The 26776-nt window shown below is 38.6% G+C and overlaps 2 protein-coding genes across 11 annotated transcripts in view; both read left to right on the forward strand.

The window, feature by feature from the left end:
- The window catches only part of IPO11 (importin 11), a 250522-nt gene that overhangs the window by 199582 nt on the left and 24164 nt on the right, over positions 1 to 26776 (forward strand). For 6 of the 9 annotated variants that reach the window (XM_050946896.1, XM_050946894.1, XM_050946893.1 and 3 more), the window contains one exon: positions 25304 to 25399. In XM_050946896.1, the coding sequence (XP_050802853.1) occupies positions 25304 to 25399 (96 nt within the window). Of the gene's footprint in view, positions 1 to 10508; positions 10605 to 11378; positions 11439 to 25303; positions 25400 to 26776 lie in introns of those variants that run through there. The other 3 variants (XR_007773522.1, XM_050946903.1, XM_050946902.1) reach the window with 3 other exon arrangements.
- Positions 10653 to 13908, forward strand: LRRC70 (leucine rich repeat containing 70). 2 transcript variants are annotated; one of them, XM_050946967.1, is made up of 2 exons: positions 10653 to 10745; positions 11379 to 13908. In XM_050946967.1, the coding sequence occupies exon 2, from the start codon at positions 11390 to 11392 to the stop codon at positions 13313 to 13315; it is 1926 nt and encodes a 641-aa protein (XP_050802924.1). In that variant the 5' UTR covers positions 10653 to 10745; positions 11379 to 11389; the 3' UTR covers positions 13316 to 13908. The 2 variants fall into 2 exon arrangements, with proteins under 2 accessions (XP_050802924.1, XP_050802923.1); XM_050946966.1 differs by having other exon boundaries at positions 10693 to 10805.

The following is a 26776-nucleotide window of genomic DNA, read 5'->3' on the forward strand; positions in this document are numbered from 1 at the left end:
TTGTATAGCTCTCTATCTATGTATGTAGCTACCCCTCTATTTGCACCTGTTCATGTTTCTTAAGGCAGGGACTGCCAGCTGAATTGTGCCACTTAAAGCCTTGTCTGCGCTAGAGAATACTCATTGCTGACATGTTTGCAGAGAAACCGTTGCACTATTGCTAAACTCAGGATTCAAAACTCATGAGTTAAGCCCCTTAAAATCAAGAGACTGGTATAGAGACCCTGAAATTTTACCCTAAATTTTATGCTGAGATTTTGACAGTGTGTTGCAGCTGAAACCACAATTGTATACTATTTTTACATTGTTACATACTTTTTTCCCTACCTTCTATGAAAAATAAACACTGGCATAAGCAAAGTTGGCTCTCCAAGTTAAGGAGTTTCACTGTGTTTTTTCCTGTCTAGCATACTTAAATTTACAAAGGGAAAAAGATCAGTACAGAATTTGCAAGTTTAAAAGAATAATTGTGGTGATATGAATTGTTTTTCATCTGTTGTGTGCAGTTTAGTGTAATTTGTAATAATTATAGGTTTGGGTTTCTCTTTAAAAATCAACTTTGATACCATCTTTAATGTTGTTATTTTCTGAATAAGATAAAGATAGATCAATTTAGTTCTTGTTTTGAACTTACTGCATATTTTCCTGCTATGCATAAATTGATGCTCTGAATTGGTTAATATTCATAGCCTGAATTATATTAGCTTTAATCTAACATAGGTTGGCGGGTAGAGATAAGATACAGGTGGCTTGGAAAGATTACAGTTGATGCAACAATTGTGTATTTGCAGTCTGCATCTGTAGACCAATCTTTTCATTTAAAATCTGATAAATTACTGTCTCTGAGACTTAGTATAAATATTTACAAGTATTATAGTAATTTATATGCATTGTATATGCCTTCTGACATTAATTTTTAACATGTAAAATGCAATGACATTAGTAATTTTTATCCAATTGTAATGTGAACATATTTAGATGGAAGTCACCACAGCATTCAAACTAAATGTTATTTATTAGCATATAAGACATGACATTTCCATTACCACTGGAGAACAAGATGAATAATAAGTTGAAATGCGGTGATCTACCTCCACATTATTTGGGATAATGCTTTTTAAAGTTGTGATTTTTTTTTTTTTTTAGTTATCAAAGTGTGGCTTTCAGCCATTTATTAATGTTGCTCCTTGAGAGGGACCTAAGATTTTGAGAAGCAGCTATTTCAGTTGTTTAATATCTTGTGTACCAACCTCATTGTGGGTATATTTTTGTTCTCCCTCCCCACTTGCACCTTCTTTCCTGAGGAATTAATTGTTATCAAATACCATTGCGGTACAATAACTGTTGTGGTAGCACCTAGAGGCCCCAACCAAGTTCAAGGGCCTACGGTGCTCAGTGCTGAATGTACAAAGTGAAAGAGAGTCTTTGTCCCAAAGATCTAACAATGTAAATAGACAAGACAAAACAAAGAGTGAGAGTAAGAAAGCATTCTTGTTCCCATTTTGCAGATGGGGAACAGAGACAGAGTGATGTAAGTGGCATACTCGGGGCCACAGTGGCATGAATGGTGCCTGTGGTAGAGACAGGATTTGAACCCAGATCTCCAGAATCTCAGTTCAGCACCTTAACCACAGAACCATAATTCAGTGACTTCTTAGTAAATATATTTCAGGGTAGTTGTTTTTTCCTTGTGATGCTGCAGATATGTTATACATTTTTAAAAATAAAATTAGACTGAAGCTATTGAAGGCGTTTATAGGCATTTCACTAACTTGTAATGAGACTTAGACTTCTAAATGCCTAAGGGCTTGTCTATATGAACATTTAGTTCACACCAAGCTGGAGTAGGAAACTACCTCACACTAGCCTGCTGCACACTGACTGTCTGTGTAGACCTTGCTGATGTGTACTACCCCATTGCCAAGTGGGATTGATTAAAGCATACTAAGGAACTGTTAGTGCACATCAGCAGGGTCCACATGGACAGTTAGCGCATGGCAAGCTAGTGCAGGGTTGATTTACACCCCAGCTTGCCACAAACTAAATATTTGTGTAGACAAGCCTTAAGTTGCTTTTGAAAATGGGACTTGGGAGGCTAAGTCATGTAGGTGTTTTTGAAATTTTTTTGTAATCTTCTTTGCACGTTGCTAAAACTTTTCCTTTGGAATAATACATGTAAAGACTCTCTTTTTTGCCAACACTGATCTCTTTATTTACAGTTATACCCATGGATATTTTGTATTAAGAATCAGTAATATCAATTTAATAAGTGTATTTTTTGTCTCTTCTACACCAATCCATAAACAGGAAAAACAGGGTAATCCAGCCACCATATTGGAATATGGCATTTCCAGTAGAAAATAGGAGGAAATGTATTCTAATTCTCTTCTGTGCAAGTTTAACACTTCCCCATTTCTGATCAAACCATTTTACTAGAGATAAGTCTGTGTTCCAATATACCCTCCCATATTTCCCCAAAATTTTGAAGTATTCAGGACTTATCTCTGTTTCTTACTTCCTATTTCAGGAAGCATAGAAGCTAATTCCTGTCATGGTTTGGAGAGGATTCACAAATGTCCAACTGATAACAACCACCTTCTTTTTCTTCTGGATTATAGAGAAAAATCAAGAGATAAGGAGCACAACTTCATGAAATCTTGGATAGCAGGATGTTATTGACTCCTGGTTTCTAAATCTCCCACTCCTGAGATCCTAGGCTCTTTGAATTTCAGCACTGCCTACTGTTATGGTCTGTGCTAAATAGCTCTCCAGTGCTTTCAAAACCACACTCTTTGTGTAATATGTATTACATGTTTCAGAGGGGGGTTGCCTCCACGTTGTCTCTTTCCCTTAATTGGTTTCTATCCCATCAGGGTTCATGGAGCTGCTCCAGCAGCTCTTTTAGCCTCATTGATATTATAAATTCGGTATTTCTAACATCAGTTATCTCAGACTGAGGCTCCAATACCTGCTACTGAGGACTGCCTATTCAATTCCAGACTAGTTATGAGCTCCTTAACGGACTACCTGGCAGCAGTACAACTAATTATCCTGCAATTCAGTATTTTCACACCCTACACTTGGTAGATTCCTGAAAGGCCTTGTGCATGTGTACTCTTGGGCAGCCACCCCTTCCTTGAGATATTAATGCTGACCAGATTGGTGCATTCACCATTTGAGCCCCTAGCTCCAAATTTCCTTTTCTGCCTAGCCATCAAAACAGATTTCCTAGTAACAATAACATCTGCTAGAAGGGTGGGAGAAATAAAAGCATCAGGACCTCTCTTTGTACTTGACACCTCATTCAAAATTTTTACCAAAGGTAAGCTATGACTTCCTTCTCAAGCAATTGCTACACCTACTCGTCATCTCCCATAAACCTCATTCCAACAAAAGGGTGGGAAGCAAGATTTCACACCCTTTTGGACACTTGTCTTTTTAAGTAGACTGTACTAGGCCTTTTAGGATGCTCCCTCCCCCGGGAACTTTTCAGCTTACGCAGATAGGGTAAAAAGTCAGGTTATATTGACCCAGAAATGATCTAATTGGATTTCTACACACATTAAGACATGCTGTGATTTAACTAGCTTAGACCCGCCGTGAAGGAATTATACTGCTCTACAGCCAAAATGCTTCTGAAATAAATGTAGTCCAACTTTACTAATTCTGGGTCATTGAGAACGAAAATGATGCTTAAAATTGTTAATTGGCTCTAGTTTTCAAGATATGCTATTGGGTCAGTATATACGACCCTTGACTTGGGAATGGCGGAGGATAAGTGAGTTATAAAGGGAAGGGATCTCAATTTAAACCAGAAATGACTAAAATACATCTTTGACTGCATCTATGAATAAATCTATGACTGGGTTTGGACAGTACTTGTTTTTTAGGCAAAACAATGAATGATGCAATCTGAAGCTGGTATTGCGTCATACATGATATGAATTGCATCATGTTATTCCTAGAAGTCATGGGTGATGCAATCATAACGAAGCTTACATCACTCTGCTGAACAAATTGCCCTATATCAGCTCTAGAAATCATACAGTGTCGTGCTCTCTTATTTGTCAGAGTTTGATTTTGCAAAGGGACACATTTCTGTTTAGCCAAAGTGAGCAGAGATGCCTCATACTTGTGTGAACAGTGCAGATAACTTCTGCTATGTTTGTGGTGAAGTGACTTTTGCATCACAAAAGCGCAGTATAACCACTATGGTTAAGAAAGCCTATCACCTTGATTTTGGCTGCAAAATTGGAGATCAGGACAAGAGGTGGGCCCCACACATATGCTGCAAGACTTGTGCAAGAAATCTTCGCCAGTGGTTGAACAGGAAAAGGAAATCTATGCCTTTTGCAGTGCCAATGATTTGGAGAGAGCCAACAGATCATACCAGCAATTGTTACTTCTGCATGGTGCCTCCAGTTGGGAAAGGTGTGTCAAAGAAGAAAAAATGGACTGTGCATTATCCAAACATTCCATCAGCTATACACTCAGTACCCCACGGAGAAGGACTGCCGGTTCCTGATGCACCAGAATCATTCTCACTTGAGTTAGACGAGGAAGAGGAAGAGGATGAAACTTCTGGTCCTGAATCATCAAGGTCACAGGACCCACATTTTCTCCCATCTTCCTCCTCTGAACCACAGCTCATAACACAAGGTGAACTGAATGACCTTGTCAGGGATTTGGAACTCCTCAAGAGTAAGGCAGAGCTGTTGGGCTCCAGACTACAGCAGTGGAATCTCCTGGCAGGCTATCAGGGCAAATGGAGCCCATCAATGCTTGCAGACTATTGCTGGACAGTGACAAGAGATGCTCCATTTAATGAATACAAGAGACAAGCCAAGAAGCGTCGAGTAGACACTGAATAGGACTAAACTATGTACATAATAGTTTTTTGCCTTTTGTTTCATACTAAATTTTATTTATATAACCCTTTTGCTGATTTTTAAAGTGTTACATAAACAGGACAGGTGAAATATTATCATGTAAAGCAACCATAAACACATGAAAAAACCTAGGTTTACAATTTATGATTAAAACTCTACTATCTACACAATATACATAGACATAAAATGTAAAAACTTAAATATCTTAGAAACAGTAGCCAATCAGTTGTTTTAATTGTCATATTTGAATTCAGCACATCAAAATACATAATAAATATCACATTTTATCTCTGAAGCAGACGACTTCTCAAAAATTGTAGACCAGTGTTACAGCCCTTTCCATCAGAGATTAGGCAGCTTTGCCATCTTCTTTGAGAAGCTTTGCAATCTTAGAAATCTGTAGGACAGCAACATGTGGTTTGGTACATACATTTACAAAACATTACTCCTTAGTGGAGGCGATAAGATCTGATTGCCACTTTGGCAGAGCTGTCTTATACTCACTATTCAGCTGGATTCTAAGAATTAGGTTATTACTTGTGAGTCACCAAGAGTGGAATACATATGGACAGGCACTTGAAGAAGAAACGGTTAATTACCTTAATTACTGTTTTTCAAGATGCATTTTCCATAAATATTGAATGACCCACCATCCTTTCCCACTACCTTGAAGTCCTTTAACAGCTGGATTCTGTATTGGCAAAGGAACTATGGGACAGTTGGGGTTGCCCCACTTTTTATACCCTGTGATGGGAAATTCTGCAATGTGCTTAAGTTGAATTTGGAAAGGAGCTATGTTTTACGTATAATGTTAACATAGAATTATTATTATGCTTATGTACAAGAAGATAATTTCAGACAGTAATTTATGGTTTTCTTTTAAAGAAAACAAGACAGTGTTTGCTTTTAATGTACAAAAGAAGCACAGCATGCATTTTATGAATATGGCCTTGCCACTATTCTATAATATTTGGACATTCTAATTTTTGCTTCTCTAGAAATTTCTGTTAGCATCTGTTATTACAAAACAGCTTGCAGAACTAGCACTCTAGATTGAAAGATTTTCAGGGCAGGTAGTGTACTTTTTGTCAGTAAAATATCATGCATATTTATGGGCACTATATAAAATTTGATAAATTGAGAAATCTGGAGAAAAAAAATCGAAAATACAGATTGCAAAATCAGAGTAATTACATCAGCAATATAATGACCAAACCATGGTGAATTTAGTTGGGATAAAAGGCCAGTTGGGCATAGTTCATTTTGCTTCAGCCTGTTAATTCCAGCCATTTTTTTGTCCAAGAGATACTCTGTAACAAGGCCATTACTGCTTTTATAAGATGAAAATGAAAAGTGTGGGTTTTGGGCTATTTTAATTGGTAATGCTGTTTTAGGCTCAGATCTTGCAAATGACAGTGTATGAGCAGGCTGTTGCAACCACACACTATCATTTGCAGGCTAGGGCCTCAGTTGGTGTGTACATGACATTTGCTGTGCTCTGTACATGAATTAACAAGACATTCTAACTTCTTTTTTATGTACATTCCATTTATGTTGGAATTGCTGTGTTTCAAAAAAAAGTGTTACTTTTTTAATCCTCTCCAAAAATGGCTTGAAATTAACTTATGGGTACTACTGTTTGTTTCGTTACAATAGCTGTGAAATTAAGCACAAAAGACAATTTTAACTAAAATGGCGAACTATATTACTATTACAAATTGCTGCAAAAAACCTATATGCTCACTGAAGGGACAAGAAATCATTGTTGTTCTGTGTTTACTATGTATTTGTCATGATATAATTCCCCACTCTGAACCTTAGCGTCCAAAAGATGGGGTACCAGCATGAATTCCTCTAAGCTCAATTACCAGCTTAGAACCTGTAGCGCTGCCACCAACCAGGAATTACAGTGCCTGGTACACTCTGGTCCCCCCAAAACCTTGCCCGGACACCCCCAAGACCCAGACCCTCTGGATCTTGACACAAGGAAAGTAAACCCTTTCCTTCACCGTTGCCTCTCCCAGACTTCCCCTCCCTGGGTTACCCTGGAAGACCACTGTGATTCAAACCCCTCGAATCCTGAAACAGAGAGGAAAATGCACCTTCCCCCCTCCTTCTCTCTTCCCCTCCCAGATTCTTCCTGAGAGAAAGTAATCCTGCCACAGAGAGAAATCAGCCTCTCTCTCCCTCTTCCCTCCTTTCTCCCCACCAATTCCCTGGTGAATCCAGACCCAGTCCCCTGGGATGTCACCAGAATAAGAAAACAATTAGGTTCTTAAACAAGAAAAGCTTTCAATTAAAGAAGGAAAAACAGTAAAAATTATCTTTGTAAATTTAAGACGGAATAGGTACAGGGTCTTTCCGCTATAGACACTGGGAACACCCTCCCAGCCTAAGTATACAAGTACAAATTAAAATCTTTTCAGCAAAATACCAATTTGAACCCCTTTCAGCCAAATACACATTTGAACTCCTTCCAACCAGATACACATTTTCCAATAAAGAAAACAAACATAAGCCTAACTCGCTTTATCTACCTAGTACTCACTATTTTGAATCTATAAGAACCAGTATCAGGGAGATTGGAGAGAAACCTGGTTGCACATCTGGTCCCTCTGACCCCCAGAGTTAACAACAACCAAAACTAACAGTACAGCACAAAAACATCCCTCCCTCAAGATTTGAAAGTATCCTGTCCTCTGATTGGACCTCTGGTCAGGTGACAGCCAGGCTTACTGAACTTGTTAACGCTTTACAGTCAAAGAGATATAAAGTACTACTGTGCTATTAACTTTTCTTATCTGTTTATGACAGTATTCTAAAAAAGCTTCTATAAAAATTCCCACTGATTGGGCATACTAAGGATCTGTCAACAACATTCTGTGCAGCTGGAAAGCTGTTCATCTGTTCCATTTGCAGTGTTGCTAAGGATTACATAAAAGGGTGACAAGCCTGAGAAAACAACAATTTCATACAGATGCAAAGGGTTGTTGAAAATCCCAGGTCAAATTCTCTGAGGATGTTACTCTGTTAAAGTAGTGGAAAGAATTTGGCCTTCTAAAAAGAATTGGTACCAATTTACCTTCTACAAAGAAATGTCCGTAATTTTATGAAGCAAACATGTAGGAAAGATGAGAAATCAACCCTTTAAATTTGTATATACAATTACTGTATGTACAGTTAGCGTAACCTTACTGAGATGAATGATGCAGTTTGGAACAGAGTTTAAAGGTGCTGGAAGTTATTTCCATATCAGCATTTTTGTGCCAAAAATACCTTTTTATTATAGGCAAGGCTGGTAGCAACACCTGTAGGTAAGGTGTCTTCATTATAAGAGATTACATTCAGTTCCTTACAACCTTGCCAAATTTAGGGCTTAAATTTTCCCTGCCAGATATGTGCCTCAGGATGATTTTTGTAAAGTTTTAGCAAAAACAGTTCAGTGGTTTCTGAGAACAAAGTTAGGAAAAAGTATGTTGTTTTGTCTCATTGATTTTTTTATTTGTATTTTTTTAACAACCATTTTGTTGAGAAGCTTTAGTGCATCCAGGTATTGGAGCAGAAACTTGAAATTTGGCTGGGAGTTTCACCATGATATCAAGCATGTGCCCTTTGCTGTCCCTATGAAAATCTACCCCCATCTAGCGAAGTTAAAAGCTTCTGAAAAATTACGGTTTGCACATCCGCTGTAGAGGTTTGTTAGAGGCAGGCAGCATTATATTCCAAAGATTTATCTGCGCTGAGAATCCTCCATTGCCACACAACTCTTGGGTCAATATGGCTCTAGATGAATAAAATGCTTATAAAAGTTTACACGCTTTGAAAAATCAGACCCTAGAACTCTCAAGTTGGGCTCCCAATGTTATAGACATTTGAAAAATTTGTTCTTAATCTCCCAGTGGTTCAATTTCTTATCTGCAAAGTGGGGATAATATCTTACACTGGAAAGGTGTTGTAAAGATAAATTCATTAATGTTTGTGAATGGTTCTGGGTGTCATAGAAGAGTCCATGAGGAAATTTAATAATTTTGTATTCAGTGCAGGTTTTAAATACTATGCAGTAAATAAGACATGGGGCCATACAGTGAATGATGAGGATAAAAAGGCATAGAGACCAGATATCCATCTTGTGCACTGAATGAGGCAAGGTCCTGTAGAAAACATAGTAAATAAAGGTTATCTTAATGCACATTGACAAAGGAGCAAAATTAAGGTTCAACAGGCAACCTTAATTCTGGCAGTTTTCTGACTTTTGAGTGTTTGATTTTGTGACCTTAATGTTCTTAGCACAGTGCTTTTGTGTGTAATATGCATGCTCAGTAAGGACAGACTCTTCAGAGATTTTAGCTGCCAAGCTATACTAAGTCTCCACTAATCATGTGTGAAGTGATATTTTTCAGAGGCTTATAACTTGGCCAAATTTGAGTGGATTTTTCACAGGGATGGCAAACACACACATTTCTGCCAAAGCCCTCGTCAGCCCTCCCTCTCCAGCCAATTTTAAGTCACTGTTCCAAAGCAAGGGGACATTAGATATCCTCAAAGAAAAAGTTACCAGTGTTTTAATATGGACAAAACAATGGGTTTATCCCTAACCTCATTCTTAGAAATGGCTGAAGTGTTTTAACTGAACTTTTCTCCCAGAAAAGTTCAGCATCAGGTAGATATCCAGCATGTAAAATTTCAGCCATAACACTTGCAGTTTGGGAAGTTATAAGTAACTGAATCAGTGTCTTATGGTGGTGGTAAGTATCAGGCAACCTTAATATCGGGTGGTGCTACTAGCCCTGCTTATCATCGAGATGACTGGATCGCTGCTGTAAAAAGTTATTTGTGACATATGTCATTAATTTTGCATACATAACTACAAAACTGTGTTTTAAGAGGGACGATAATAACTTCTCCATTTGAAGCTGCACGGAGAATTTTAGGCAGTCATATTAATTTTGGCTGGAACATGGATGCAGAGATTTCCACTCTTACAGAAATGATCACAAGTTCTTTTAATTATTGCAAGATTTCACAACCTCCGTTTTTATACCTTCCGAAGATGAAGCATAGGATTTTCAAAAGCACCTGAATAATTTAGGAGCACATGAAAGTCACTTGCATGCTTTTGAAAATTGCATCTGACACCTCCAGCAACACAATTGCATGTTATGATATGCAAGATCAAGTTCAAAAAGTGACTTAGATAAAATATTACTTTCTAGTGTCTCACCACACCATTTCCTTACACCATGTAAGATTTCATTGCTCTTCCATCGAAATACTGACCAGACCTGATTTTAGTTAATTTGTGAGACCTGATGAGATCACAGCCAAAGTCCCCTTTTATAGACCTTAGTACTTCCTTACTTGGTAAAACTACGTTATTTATGTTGTTTGCATAAGGAACAACTTTTTGCTGTAGTCAGTGAACTGGTAAATGCTTAAAATGATATATTTTCTGTTTGTGAATAAATGCTTTTACGTTTATGACGTGTCTTATCACAATAGATATGTTTTACTATCTGATATGCAACTCTTATTGTCCACCACCAGTTTTTATAAATTAAACATGTGTGGACTGTAACAACTATGTACTACAACAAATGAATTTATTTCTGGGTTTTCTAGAAATAAATAGCTGAGATTTCCTTTCCAACAATCCTTTAGAAGCACAGATAAAATGACTTCCTGTCTCACTATTTCCTGTATCCATGGTAACCTCTCTTTAACCACTCGCTGTGGAAGAACCTATGGGAAGAATGTTTCCTGAGTGAACAGTTGCAAAACCTAGGGCAAAGCGTGAGCGCTCTAATAAACTGGAATGTTGCTAAGAAAAGTCTTACAGCAAGTCTAAAAAGTAAACTTGTAAGTAAGTCCAGTGAACTGCCTGACAAGCCAGCTGATAATATGAATTTGTGGTTTGGGGTAAGACCTTTTTGGGTATATTTTGAACTTAACTGGGCTCACTTAAAAGTTAAATTCAAAAAGGGAATGAAATGTTACTGATGAAAAGAAACTTGTTTCAATGTATAAAAAAAGTCAGTATGTATTTTTTTATAAATGCCAGTGAAGCTTTAAAACTTTTCAAATATATAAAAATAAGGAAAAGAATTTACAATGTGTTGAATTTACTGAAAGCCATTGTTATGACAGAATTAGTTGCTTTTAAATGGTAACTGATTAAATATATTTCAACTAGCTTGGCAAGCATATTCATTTTACCTTTCTTTTACTCTATTTTTAGTTCACTTCTAATATAGGGCAATTGCCTAAGAAGCAGTTTAATCTTTATGATGTTTAACTATTTAGTGTCAAAAGAGAGAAGAAGTAGAATACAGTATTTAAAAGTACTGTTTGTTCGTTTATATGGCATATTGGCTGAGAATATTAAAAATTATCACAAAGAGTTGCATCTGTTTTTTAAAATTATACAAATGGAACCATAGAACTTTAAATGAGCGATATTTACAAATTTGATTTTTTTTTTATCTCTAATAGCTAAGTCAGAGATGACTGAGAGAGCCAAAGACAAGGATATGTGTGGACTTCAGAGTTCTGTACCCTGCACAGGAGTATTCCTCCATATCCTTAACTGTTTTCTTTTGTTGCTGCTCCAGAAAGAGGTACTTGGCTGTCCATCTGTCTGCCAGCTCTGCACTGGGAAACAAGTTAACTGTCGTAACTTAGGTCTTTCAAGCATTCCAAAGAATTTTCCAAAAAGTACAGTACTTGTATACCTCAGTGGGAATAATATATCGCATGTAATTCCAAATGAATTAACAGGCCTTCAGAAGCTTGCTGTGCTCTATTTGGATAATTCCAGCATTTCATATGTGCATCCAAAGGCTTTTGTTGAACTCAGTAAACTGTGCTACTTACATCTAAATAATAATCAGATAAAACGTATGGATCCAGGAATATTTGATGGGCTTTCAGATCTTCATTGTTTATATCTTCAGAATAATCAAATATCTTTTGTTCCTAGAGGATTATTTAGTGGTCTCATTTCAGTTCGATACTTAACGCTTGAAAGAAATCGCCTCAGTATCCTTGGACGTGGCACTTTCTTGGGAATGATTAGTCTTCAAACGCTTAACCTAGCCAACAATAAGATTTCACGGATATCAGATACAGCATTTCATCATCTTGGAAACCTTCTGTATTTGTACCTTGAAGGTAATAATTTAACACACGTGCCATCAAAGGCCATTGGAATACTTAAAAATCTAGGAAGACTTTCCTTGTCTCACAACCCTGTTGGATCAATACATCCTTTTGCATTTAAAGGACTTGACAGGCTTGAATATCTATCTTTAAAAAGTGCAAAAATAAAAAGCATTATCATGAATGGATTTGCTGGATTAAATAATCTTAAAAAGTTAATTTTAAGCTATAATGATTTAGAACATGTAAATTCCAACACTTTTAGTTCGTTGCATAATTTAGTGTACCTGCAACTAGACAAGAATAAAATAGTTAGTATTGGTGATAATACATTTGAAAAAATGGGATCTTCTTTAAAGATTCTAAATCTAGCATCTAACAACCTTACTGATTTGCAGCCTAAAGTGCTCAAGCCTTTGGTTTCATTAGCTCATCTACAGGCAAATAACAACCCTTGGAACTGTAGCTGCACACTGCTTGGGCTACGGAATTGGCTAGCATTATCTTCAATCTCTGTCAAAATCCATTGTCAAAATCCCCCAAGTATGCGTGGTAGACCTTTGCATTATGTTAAATGGACCGAATTTACAAACTGTGCTATCACCACCGCTAATCCAGAAACAGCCTGGAGTGTAGCATCTGTCGGTATCCATCATAGCACTGCCACTTTAGTAATGGCATGGCACATGGTAACCACATATGATACACTTGTACATTTGGAAAATGCTGGAACTAAACGTGTTACTTTCTGGGGAAGAGCTCCAACGACATCTGCCAGTCAATTTCTTTATGAAGAATACGCTGCTGGGAATCCATCAGAAGCAACGACAGTGTTATCAGTATTACCAGTGCAAACAGCTGCACAGGTTGTGCCAGTTAACTTGACCATGGAACAGAAAAGTGTATTTCCTCCAGATGCTGCATCTGTATCCTTAAAAACATCTCTAATCTGTACACAGCAGGTGGAGAAACTGAATCAGGCATTTGACATTTTATTAGCCTTTTTCATTTTAGCTTGTGCTGTGATCCTTTTTCTAATCTATAAAATTGTCCAGTTGAGACAGAAGCTGAAGATGCTGGGAGACATGGGGGAAAAGGGAATAGAGTACTACAGTTCTTACCAGGCGGGTAGATACAATGTAACTGATCCAATTCAGTCCCTACCTCAAAATCCAATGAGAAGTTCAGAATTGGACCAAATTAAGCTTCTCAAACGAACAATGCCTGAAAGTCAGGCACAGGTCATTTTGTTTGAACATTCAGCATTGTAACTTATTCAGTTAGACTTTTGATGTTGAATCTATTGTGGTTTGAAATGTCAAGAAATCAAGTGCATTAAGTTCTCTTAAAAATAGTTGAAGTTTCTCTGTTCGGTTAACTGGTTGATGGTTTTGTGGAGACTGTTATAATCTGGAATTGATATCATGATTCTTACTCCAAACTTTTAATAGCTATATTGTCATCTGAATCTTAAGCCTGTGTCATGGACAAATCTCATTCTACTCTGTCCTCATTTGAGAGAATTCTTCATTCATAACTCCTGGAGCTAAAAATGAGTATTCTCCCTGTGTGAGAAGCTAAAACTATGCTTTTAAAAGCTTTTGTTCTTTTCAAATATTTATTATTATTAAATTATTCATAGAAGCAACATAAAACAGCTTGTAAATCAGTAAGCAAAACTGATGGTGATTGTTGTTGTCAGCATCATGAAGCTGAAATAGTTGTGTGAGAAAATGGTTCTCTTAGGAAGATAGTCTCTTAATATGTGAATAGTAATTCATAATGACTATCTGAAATGGAGCAGAAAACGAAAAGGATGCACATTCCTTTTCATTTCACTTGGATTAAGTTAAATCTTCTGAGAAACAGGCAAAATAAACTATACATTATTTGTATTTAAATACAAATATATGTTGCTAATTGTTACAGTGTGTATAGTATGTATATTAAAATAAGATATACAATATAATTCATTATCCAAATTCTCTATCCAAAAATCGTAGTTATCTGAATACACAGTATGTCTCCCTATATTAGTTAATAGCATTTCCATTTTTTCAAATGCCCAGTTATCCAAAAGTTTTGGCTGTCTCCCAGGCATAGGCAGCAGGTGGCTAAGGCTAGAGGGGGCTCAGCCTCCCTAAATCTATCTCTGCCTCTGTGGTGTAGCCACGAGTGGGTTGGTTGGGTCTTAGCACCGAGGCCCACCCAAATCTGAGCACCAGCTACAGTGCTTAAAGTGAGGGGGGTTATGGAGGTGTCTCAGCCCTAGATTTTTTTTCTTTTTTTTAAGATTGAGCCAGGTTACCATGGGGCAGTCTTTTAGTAGAGCTGCTGCCACTTCATACCATTCTGCACATCTCTGCTTCCCCATCAACACAGGCTCTGATTGGCTCTCAGCTGCCAAACAATCAGGTTTTGACCAGGGCCCCCACCCAGAAATGGATGAGGGCAGGGCATGCCTTCATCAATAGGAAAGGAAGTAACCTGAGCTGGGTGGCATTGGATGGAGATGGAGCCTGTATTGATGGGGAACGGAACAGAGTCTGGGACTGGGAGCAGGAGCCTGTTTGCCAGGTCTCAAGACCACTCCCTGGTGCAACCACTTCTCTCACACTCGTGCAGAAGAGGGACTCTGTCCCTTAGCACCTAGCTCTGGTTACTGCTTTCCCATGGTCTCCCATCTCCCACAGCTAATCTGATTGTAGCCAGCATCTGCCACCCACCCAGGGCCATGGCTGGGTTGAGGCACGTTTCTGAAAATGAGGAGCAGTAACCAGAGCTGGATGGTGTAATAGCAGAACCACTTCCCTGCTGCCATAACAGGGCAGTGGCCAGGCCATATCTGAGTGGCATTGTGACCTGGCATGCAGGGTTTTACTACTTCCAGTCTCTGCTCTGCTCCCACATAGACACAAGCTTATGTGTGGCTATGCCCTTGGTCAAGCCCTCCGCCCCTAAAATGTATATATATTCACCATCCTCCCAGGCCATGTGGATAAACAGAAGTGAACTGTGTATTGTTTGTTCATGTATGCATATATCGTCTCTCTGCATATCACACTAACTGGAAAATAGGGTATATAGAGAAATAAATTTTCCTGTACATTGAAAAAAGGACTTCATAATATCCAACATCGGAGGCCTAGATAATTTTTTCATCCCGAGGTTAATAGTTTTTTTCCTATGAACTTGAAAATGCCAGTTTTTGTATCATTCATCATCCCATTTAAGATTTTTTTTTTTTAGTTAACCATGCTGTATTATTAAATAGCCTTTGCTGAGGGGTATATTTTGAATCACAAAGTGAAAGGACTTTGTCTCAGCCAGTACCAGAGATCTAGCTCTTAAGATCAGGATCCATCTTGAATAAATGTAAATTAGTTTTTAATTTGTACCTTGCATCTTCTTTAGCTATTTATATTTACTCAGAATATTGTTTGATTATGTTTGCTGGTATCCTGGGGTGTATGTTAAACTCTTCTAATTTTCTTTTATTTTGAGGCTGTATTTATTTGATGTTTTCCTCCCCAAACAATGTGAATGATAGCATTAAGAAGGCCATAGAAGTTTGTCACAACCACTAATTTAGGGTCAGATTTTCAGCCAATCCTAAACTGGGTCTCCATTTTTGTAGGTGCAGTTTTGCATCCATAGGTATGTGCACTAGAAATATAGATAATTTTATGTATCTAAGCAACCAAAACTACAAGCACAATATTTGTGCCTACAGTTTTGCACCAGTAAAAATGGAGACCAGTGTTTGAACACGTGTCCCCAAATGTGAAATGAATTTATGTTGTTCAACTATAGAGCCAGATCCTTTAGTGTTGCACATCCCTTTTTCATCATGCTGCCAGTACATTATGGTCAGTCTGCCATAGGAGCATCACCACAATGCACAACGGGCATCCTCTAAAGCAGTGTTTTTCAAAGTTCGTGTCGTGACCCAGTATTGGGTCGTGGCATGTAAGGCACTGGGTTGCCTTGCTCAGCATCCAGGGACCCTAACGGCTCTGCTCAGCACTGCTGACCAGGACATTAAAAGTCCCATCGGCAGTGCTGTCCAGCTAAGGCAGGCTAGTGCCTACCTGTTCCTGCACCGCGCTGCACCCCGGAAGTGGACAGCAACGGGTCTGGCTTCTAGGCAGGAGGGCCAAAGGGCTTGGCACACTGCCCCTGCTCCGAACACTGGTTCTGCACTCCCGGCCAATGGGGGTGGGGCGGGGGGAGAGGATGGTGCCTGCGGGCAAGAGGTGCATGGAGCCACTTGCGCACCTACGTTTAGGAGCTAGACCTGCTGCTGGCTGCTTCTGAGGCGCAGCATAGTCCACGGTGCCAGGACAGGTGGGAAGCCTGCCTCTGCACCTTGGCTGTGCCACTGACTGGGAGCTGCCGGAGGTAAGTCTGTGCCCCAACCCCGCGCCTCAATCCCCTGCCCCAGCCCTGAGCCCCCCGAACCCGTAACCCCTTCCTGCACCCCAAACCTGTCATCCTCAGCCCCACTCCAGAGCCTGCACCCCAAGCCCAGTGCCCTGACCCCCTCCCACACCCCAACCCCCTGCCCCAGCCCTGAGCTCGCCCCCAAACCCTGAGCCCCTCCTGCACCCCAAACACCTCATCCCCGGCCCTACCCCACAGCCCTTGCCCCCATACCCCAACCCTCTGCCCCAGCCCTGAGCCCCTCCCACACCCCAAACCCCTCATCCCCAGCTCCATTAGGGCGTGGGCATCAACAATTTTCTTCAACTGGGTCCCCAAAAAAAAAGTTTGAAAGCCACTGCTCTAAAGGCATAGAACCACCAAAAGGCTCCTGTATCATCCCACTTTTCTGCTGGCAGTATAGGGGACATGTCTGAGATGCCTCTGTGTTGGATTGATCCCCAGCTGCAGTTTCAGCTTCTCAGGTTACTCTAAGTTGTTATTGAGGACTGCTCCTGTTCACAACAACCCAGTACTGGGAAAACAAGCTTTCCACCACCTTCAGGCTTGTGCTCTTGTCCCACACTGCACGATATACACCTTGCTATAGCCAAGTGTCTGACCAGTGATTTCTTTGTATTAAATGTGGTGCAGCATCAGGCATCCTTGAATGAGTCTTTTCTATTTTAGGTAATCTATTTTAAGTTTAAAAATCATCACTCATATGCTACTAGGGGAACAGCTACTATGGGTCACATGACCTTTGTTTCAACCAGTTGGATTGTTTGGCATTACGAGGCTGTAATACTTTTACAACTATGTATGCTATAGAGGTGTTAAGTATAATATGCACATATATTTAGAGAGGAGGAAAGCATGGAAAATGTTTCTTGCCCTGGATTCAGATTTAAAATGTCCTTTAGATAGCATGGTCATTGAAGCTGAAACAAAGCCATCCAGCATCTTATCTTCTTGCCCCATTGTGCTTATTATCACATTCTGGTTCATATATAGAATTCATTGATCTGGTGGTGGTAGGGTTTCTTGTGGGGTTAGTAACAATTACAAACTATGAAATGAGTGGATTTTTAAAAAACTTTCTGTCTTCCTAAACAGTCTGTGACATTTTATAAGTCTGTCCTTAGTAATAAGGGACCAATATAATCTCCTAGGTTAAAAAAGTCCACATGGCTTCTCTCATAATAGAAGGGAGCATATGGACCATGCTTTTCAGTTTTTATACATTTCTTCCTTAGATCAGAGGTTCTCACTCTTTCAGAGTATAGATTACATTTTAATACCGCAACCCCTCAAAATCAGACTGCCCTCTCATTTTTGATTGCGTAACATTCCTGAGGCAGCTCCAGCCATTGCTTACATGCACAAGTGATATTAGGTAATTATTTAATGTAATTTTAGGCTGTTTCTCTATGTGATTTATTAGTTGGAAATGAGGAGAAACCAGTTCCACGTGACCAGCAAGTGCTCTGTGGACCACAAGCATTCCACTGACCGCAATTAGTGAAATGCTTCTTTACATTGTCTTCAAGATGATGTTGATATGGGCGCAATTTTGAGAAAAAAATTCCATTGTAGAAGTAAAAGCATCATTGGTCTGATTTTTCGAAGTGCTAAACACCCAAAAATCCTGCTAATGTTGATATAAGGTTTGGAATCAGGCTGGTCGGGGGGGGGGGGTATTTTTTTTCTATTAAAGGAAGCATGCATTAATTTTCCAGTATTCACATTTAATATATCTTTTTGAATTCAAATGCTATTTTAGTAAATGAAAAGAATGATATTCATTGTGGTGTATTTCTGGAGTTATTCCCACCCTCTTACCCCATGGACAAAAAGAGTAATGCTTCAATCTACCCTTCCCACCTCTGCTACTCTTGGCCAATAGGGAACTGATTTGAATGTTCTTCCCCATTGACTTGTCAGGTCCTGCATCAATCATCTGGGCCTTTGTGGAAGAGCGCTGAAGATTTCACCTCTGTACTTTTCCTCCTAATCTTCAAGGAAGGGAAGCAAAGTTTCCAGTTTCCCAATCCAACTTCTCTTCTCCTTCTCCCCTCCTTCCTCCTCCTCCACCCCACCCTCCCCAGAAGGAGGTGATCTCACAACTCTCTTCCTGACAGACTAACAGGATATACACATTAGGGGCAGGGACAATGTCGTTGAGTACCCACATTTTGATTATTTGGGGTATATGTTTTATTAAAATGATGGTAGTTGAAGTTTGTCTACAGTAGTTTGGTATGTTGTTAAAATGGTGAAGCTGAATTTTTGCACAAACCTATTAGAATAATAAATTGTGAATGGATAGCTTGATTGATGGAGTAGGGAGAGGGCAAACATTTATAATATTTTCCCTGGAACCCACACCATTTGGATGCTACATCTCACTTTCATTTTTATTCTGAGAAAGTAAATATATATTAAAACAAGAGCTGTAGAACTAAACGTGCCACAAGTATATATACTACATCCTGGTGTACTTTTAATTATGGCATAGGTTTTTACATGCAGACAGGCCGTTCCACCAATTAAAATAGTGTTTATGGTATCAGCTGCAGCATTGGAGCCGGGTCCTACAGCCCTTGCGAACAGGAGATGTAAACGAACAGTGTTGGATCCTAAGTCTTTTTCACAGGATTCCAGAGAAAAGTTGTGCTCTGAATAATGAGGAAAATGCAATTGTTATGAAAGCACCACCAACTAGTAATAAAAATATTTTTATTGGCTGAAATCAAACTATATGGAATAAGAAGAGGTGCTTACTTTTTTATATATTAAACTCCTACTATTGACAGTATTAATTGTTTAATTTTGAAAGAAAAGTTGATTTAAACACAGCGTCCCTAGTGCTGTCTTGAATCGGCCTGCCACTTTGATTTGCCAGTACCTTTCTAGGAACAGACACTGGCTAATTTTGGAAATCCTTTATTTTGTTACATTGATTTGCAAGATGTTTCCGTGAGAATAAGTGAAAATAAGACAATAATCCATTTTATATTGCCCTTGTTCTTTAATGTAGGTTTGTTTTTAAACAATGGTAACCATGCATTGACTTGGGTTTTTTCAGTATGTGTCTTGTATTCTAAACATTTTGCACTGTTTAATTATTCCATATTTGGTAAGGCTTTTGGCATAGTTGGAAAACGAAACTTTGTTCCTTTTGTTCCGTGGCTGAAAAGTCACACACATGTTTACTGAACCCTATAATTTTTACCCACTTTTGGCAAGTGTTCTCCATTCACCTGACTCTCAGCTTTGCAATACTCTACATTTTTTAATCTTTTTACCAGGTCCTGCAATTACAGCACAAAGAATAAAAATTATAATTTCTTTTATATGTAAGTGTAATAGAAAGATTTCTTCTCCATCCCCAGAAAAGAGGAAGAAAACGATGATGAAACAAATTTATAATCCAGATTGCTTCTTTTCAGAATGTTCCTGACCAAACTGTTATCACAAAGCTCTATGCCACTCCTTGCCTCTTTCGTCCACCCTAGCCCCAGATGACAGGATCTCAGGTTCCCAATGGGTCAACCTTCTCTGATATGTTTTGGAGAATCACAGATCCTCTGAAACTTAGGTGTTCAGGTGGGCCTTCCTATGAGCTTTTGCCACCAATTTGTAAACACTGAAACCCCCCAAAAATGTGAAGAAGAGAGCTGCCCAGTGTAGTTTGCACTCAGACCACTTAAGATAATCCATTCAAGGGACTCCTGAACAGGTGGATCACAGTTGGCCATTTCCTGTCCTGCAGAACTGTGCTTTCCATAGACCAGCCCTTGTTGATATAGATACCAAAACCCCAACAGTGGTCCAAGAATCATGCATATTGAGAGCAATAGAAAATATATGCCAGATGGCTTGTGCTTCTAATGGAGCGGCATATGCTCAAAGGGTATAGTCTACACCTCTAGAATCCCAGAGCTGTTCAAATGCAGGGAACTTGTTGAAACCAGCCCTGTATGTTCTTTGCATGCTTGGGCCATGTTCCATATGTGCTATACTGTGTCCTGCTTGTTTCCCCTTTTTGCGTCCTTTTGTGTACAATTAGACCAGGCTTGCACAACATGCATCTTGGGGGCTGCATGCGGCCCGCGTGAGCTCACTGTGTGGCCCGCAGGGGGTGAGTAGTTGGGTTCATTGTGCGGCCCGTGGGGTGTGAGTAGGTAGGCTCATTGTGCAGCCCGCAGGGGGTGAGTAGGCAAGCAGCGAGCTGGGGGTGGGGGTGGGGGAGGCTGAGGAGGCAAGCGAGGAGTCAGTGGCTGACCTATTCTACTGATCTGGTCTAGCTCCCATCCCCTCTCCAAGGGTTGCAGCTGTCTGGAGGTGCTGCCTTCCACATTCACACCTCATTCATTCAACAGGGCAATCGATTACAAAGTTGGGGGAAGAGCTTATTCTACTTCTAGCAATAAGACATTTTCTTTTACCTTAATTATACTACCTTAGGGGCCCGCTATAACATATTACCAAGGTTCAATACCACTGTTTCTGTGGGGCAGCGCTGGGGAAGGAGGGTTTGTTTCTGTGGGGTGGGCAATGCTGGGTGGGGTGTATTTCTGGGGGCTTGGTGGTGCTGGGTGGGGGATTTTGGCAGGGCCGGTGGGGTTCGACCCTCAGCTGTTTTTTTGGAGTAATATGGCCCACACCGCTTTACGAGTTGTGCAGGCCTGAATTAGACTATTGTACGCTTCACACTGAAGTATTTGATAACTGATGTGGATTTTTAGTGTTAGAAGTTTTAACACCAAATTACAAATTCATTTCCTAGAGGAAATTTTCTAGAATTGAGTTAAAGATGGGACAAAAACTTTGGATATCAAGATGGTTATTTAATGATAGATTAAATAAAGTAATATCAAAGCAGGTTTTTAAAAAAAGTTTTCGTGTATTCTCTGTAATACTTCAGAAACAAAGACATGAAATATTCCAGTGCTAGATGCAGTGTCTCTTTTTTCCTAGGTATGTAGTATATTTTTTCCTTTTTTTTTTTTTTTTTTGATGAAAAGAGAACATTTTCACATAACTATAAGTAATCTGAAAGCTGCATTTTATCATCTTTTATAAGCAATTCTTATCCTAAATATGAAAGTAAAATGAGAAGTTGACAAGAATTAAAAAAGTAGAACTTCAATTTAAAAAATCAAGTATAGATTATTTTTACCACTACTTAAATACAGCTTTACTTTATAAGATAGAATATTTAGAAGATAATGGATAGGACTGAGGTACGCCAATGCTCACTCCCTTCGAACAGATAAGAAATAGATTATATGGAATACATCCACCTGATCCTCAGAGACTACAACAACCCAACATCTCTTGGGATTTCACAAAAACGTAGTATGGACAAGAGCACTTAAATTGAGTTGTGATGTCAGAAATAAATGGTACCACGTTGCATTTAACCAATTACGGTGATGTCTAATTGGCTATAAAATAACTGTTGAAAATTGTAGACTGGACTGGATCTATAGGTATTTCCATCAGCCTTCTGGAGGTGAGATTAATTCTACTGTCCTAATCCAGGATAGGTCTGAATCAAAGTTCTTGGATTGTGAGCAACCCTAATGCTTTATCTCCAGTTCTCTAACGTAATCACACGTTACTGAGCATCATTTTGCTGTAGGCTTACTTTACAGATTTTGGAACTCAGTAAGTTAACACTTGAAGTTGAACATGAGCAAGACAGAAGTTATGCTATCTTGAAGAATTTGGTCTGTGGATGTAATGTTGAATGTGCATGCCCACAATTGGTCAGTACAGTGGATAGGTTAGGAGTGCGCCTGGATTCTTCACTAATACTAAGCTCTCATATAGCAATCTTTGCAAGTAATATTTTGTACCATCTCTGGTTGGCTCAGAGACTCTGTCCCATCCTGGTGAATGATGTTTTGGCCTCAGTTATGCAGACCTTTGCCACCCCACAGCTGAACTGCACTGCAATATACTTGGGCATGAAGTCTTCAACATTTAGGAAACTCCAGCTAATATAAAACACTGGGGAAAGTCTCCTCGGCAACAGAGGCTACTGCAAACATATCACTCCTGTCCTCCACTCTATACACTGGCTTCCCATGGAATTTCGAATCAAGTTCAAGGTTTTCGTTATCTTAAAGGTGCTCAATGGCTGAGGCCCAGATTATCTTAAAGATCCACCACAGCTTGAAGATAAAGTCCAAGACTGCGAACTTTGCTCTTCGGGCACAATGGAATTTTCTATAATACGGATAGCGCTTTCTTGGAGGTGGTCCAAGACTGGAATGAACTCCTAGAGGAACTAATAACCATCACAAATCTCACTACCTTCCACTCTAAGAGCAAGGCATATTTCTTTGGCCTTGCCTTTTCTCATATAAACATATAGGGGTGTGTGTGTGTGTGAAAATATATTTTTTTTTAATCCAAAGTAAAACACTCCACTGCACATAATCTTCCCCTGGGGAGGGGATGAAAGAACAAACACAACTTATGTTAATCACATTGCTTAAAGCATTGCTGGAGGGTACTCACATATTATGGTTAAAGGTGCAGTATAGGAACCTGTATAGAACAGAATAATATATATGCAGGCCATGTACTGCTAAAGTGGCTTGTTGAGAGGTTGGATGCTCCAGCAGAGTCCATAGGAGCATTCTAGTGCCTTCATGAGACTAAGCAAGAAGCACTGTAGTATCTGAGTCAGACAAAAATGTTTCCTAAAGTATTATGTGCTCCCAATATCGCCTTTCGCAAAATAGTGAAAGTTATGAGGCCAGTTCAACAAATCCATTTTCAAGCATGAAAGGATGAAATGGGCCTTAAAATAGAACAGGAGAGTCAATACCATCAACCCATCACAATGAAGTCTACAATACTGTTTTATAGCTGTTTTCAAAGCTAGGTACAAGGTCTTGTTTCCTTAGCTGCTTCATTCAAACTAAAACTTTAAAAAAATAAACTTTTTGTGGAGGGTTCTTCAGTCTAGCAGACAAAGACATAAAAAGATCCAACGATTGGAAGCTGAAGCTAGATAAATTCAGGTTAGATTTAAAGCACAGTTTTTTTTAACAGTGATGATAATTAATCATTGGAATGCTGTGGACTCTCCATCACTTGAAGTCTTTAAATCAGAATTGAATGATGCTCTAAAAGATGTGGTGGATGAAATTCTGTGGCCTGTGTTACACAGGAAGTCAAAAATAGATCATATTGGTCCTTACTGGCCTTAATGTAAAAACAGCCTATTGCTGGTAAGGATATTCATTCAAATCCAAGATTTTTCTTGAATTTCATTTCTCACATGACTGTTTGATTAAAAAATTAAATGTTAGTAATTTTGTTACTCAAGAAGGAAAGCATTTTTGGGGTAGCCACAATTTGTTCACAAGCTTATATACTGCATTTTAGTACATAACCATCTTCCATTAAGACAATGTTGATATGCCCCTGCTTTAATAGCAAATTTTAGAAGTTGTTTAAGAAAAAATGTTCTCCTTAACCTCTGAGGATAGGACAAAAAGCAACAGGCTTAAATTGCAGCAAGGATGATTTATGTAGTGCATTAGGAAAAATTTCCTGTCGGGGTGGTTAAGCACTGGAATAAATTGCCCAGGGAGGTTGTGGAATCTCTGTCATTGAAGATTTTAAGAGCAGGTTAGACAAACACCTGTCAGGGATAGTCTAGGTAATACTTAGTTCTGCCTTGAGTGCAGTGGACTGCACTAGAAGACCTCTCGAGGTCCCTTCCATGAGTTCAATTCTATGAAATATATGGTAGCTGTTAGAAACTGTGCTTATTAGAATCAGTCCCAATATCATTCTTTCTTCCATATTATTAATATTTCTTAGGTTACTGTACATAGTCTTTTTTAAAAAGAGCAAAATACATTCTGCCTCCTCCTTGTAACAACCTTTTATGTACTTGAAAGCTGTTATCATGTCCCCCTTCAGTCTTCTCTTCTCCAGACTAAACAAACCCAATTTTTTCAATCTTCCTCATAGGTCATGTTTTCTAAACCTTTAATCATTTTTGTCATCTTCTCTGGACTTTCTCCAATTTATCCACATCTTTCCTGAAATGTAGTGCCTAGAACTGGACACAATACTCTAGTTGAGGCCTAATCAGTGTGGAGTAGAGCAGAAGAATTACTTCTTGTGTCTCATTTACAACATTCTTGCTAATACATCCCAGAATGATGTTTGCTTTTTTTGCAACAGTGTTACGCTGTTGACTTATATTTAGCTTGTGATCCACTGTGATCCCCAGCTCCCTTTCCAGAGTATTCTTTCCTGGGCAGTCATTTCCCATTGTGTATGTGTCTAACTGATTATTCCTTCCTAAGAGGAGTACTTTGCATTTCTTATTGAATTACATCCCGTTTACTTCAGACCATTTCTCCAGTTTGTGCAAATCATTTTGAATTTTAATCCTATCCTCCAAATTTAAAGATTATTTGCACTCATATAGTAACGATAAATGTTTTTCCCTTATGGAAGATATTTCAATTTTTGTCCAGTTTTTGTAATTGTCTACAAAGTTGTATGGTATAAGTTATTGGTAGATGTATAGTGCAGTTTCATTCTTCTAAAGGAAAAAAAAAGAAAACTCGACATTTCTAGTTAATTGGCCTCTTCGATACTTTTAGGCACTTGTTTTGCCAGTTTCTTCTTAGCTGTTTGTGTAATTTATTTTAAAAATTTTGAAAAGCTGCTTGGCAATGTGTTCAGCTGAGCATTAAATAATGAAAACACTGCAATATAGGTGTGCCCTATGCTTATCAAGCAAATTTCCTGTTTAGCTAGTCCTGTTAAAACATTTTCCTGTTGTTTTCCAGTGTTATCCAAGATAAATTCTGTGGCATCATTAACATTTCTGTGGAAGGGCTGCATGATGTTATGACTGAAGATCCTGAAACAAGAACATACAAAGAGTAAGTGGAAAATCTAATTAACCTATGTGTGCTGAATAGTACTAGCAGTTTCAGATTTGCGCTCTCTCTCTCTCTTTCCCCCACACCCCCTTGGAAAAACTGCTTTGGGGAGTTGAGACATTTGCATGTTCTGAAGAAGTCTGTTTTCACAATAGTATTATTTTTTTGTATGGGGTTTCATGGGAGTATTGAAGCATGAGAAAAGTATTGTAATTTTGTAACAGGCTTGAAGTAGGAGTAGAGTAAATTAGACTTTGGCTAATAACTTCATCTACCACATGGTTTTACAAATTGTGATTTGTAAGACCATGTAGTAGGTAAATATATGAGGCAATGTCTAATTTGTAAGGCTGTTGATTAATCGCAGTTAACTCATGCGATTAACTCAAAAAAATTAATACCGATTAATCACAGTTTTAATTTCACTGTTAAACAATAGACTACTAATTGACATTTATTAAATATTTTGGATATTTTTCTACATTTTCATATACATTGTATTCTGTGTTGTAATTGAAATCAAAGTGTATATTATTTTTTATTAAAAATATTTGCACTGTAAAAATTTATAAAAGAAATAGCATTTTTCAATTCACATTATACAAGTACTGTAGTGCAATCTCTTTGTCGTGAAAGTGGAACTTACAAAAGTAGGGTTTTTTTGTTTTGTTATCTAACTGCACTCAAAAACAAAAAAAAATGTAAAACTTCAGAGCCTACAAGTCCACTCAGTCCTACTTCTTGTTCAGCCAATCGCTGAGACAAACAAGTTTGTTTACATTTACAGGAGATAATGTTGCCCTCTTCTTATTTACAATGTCACCAAAAAGTGAGAACAGGCATTTGCATGGCACTTTTTTAGCCAGCATTGCAAGGTATTTACATACCAGATATGCTAAACATTCATACGCCCCTTCATATGCCCACCATTCCAGAGGACGATATTTAAATAAATGGTATTCTATTATTGTTTAACAGTGCGATTAATCACAATTAATTTTTTTAAGCTCTCGACAGCCCTATTAACTTGGTCTCTTATTGTATGGCTTTTCATGAGCATGTGTGCACTTACACCCCTACATATATATTAAAGAGCATTTGGTTTATAAATTATATGTACTTCATTCAGTGTTTCTCCTAAGGTGGTATCAATGAAACCATACGTTTTTCAGGCTTGTTCCCAAAGCAACAAAGCTTGCCTGTTGAGACTAAATTGTATAAAATGGACATAAAATGACCTTGAGTTATTGCTTAAAACCATGTGCTCTTGCAAAATATCCTGTTCCTAGTATTTGGGGTGAAAATCAAGGCTGGATGAAATTTGGTACCCAACTTACAGCACTGGAGAGACTGGGAGCCCATTCTACAAGAGTAACC

The sequence above is a fragment of the Gopherus flavomarginatus genome, chromosome 3, assembly GCF_025201925.1.
Source record: "Gopherus flavomarginatus isolate rGopFla2 chromosome 3, rGopFla2.mat.asm, whole genome shotgun sequence".
NCBI lineage: Eukaryota > Metazoa > Chordata > Testudines > Testudinidae > Gopherus > Gopherus flavomarginatus.

What these genes read in the sequence shown, in the direction of transcription:
- LRRC70 (XM_050946967.1), top strand. Translation starts at nt 11,390, where the DNA reads ATGACTGAGAGAGCCAAAGACAAGGATATGTGTGGACTTCAGAGTTCT.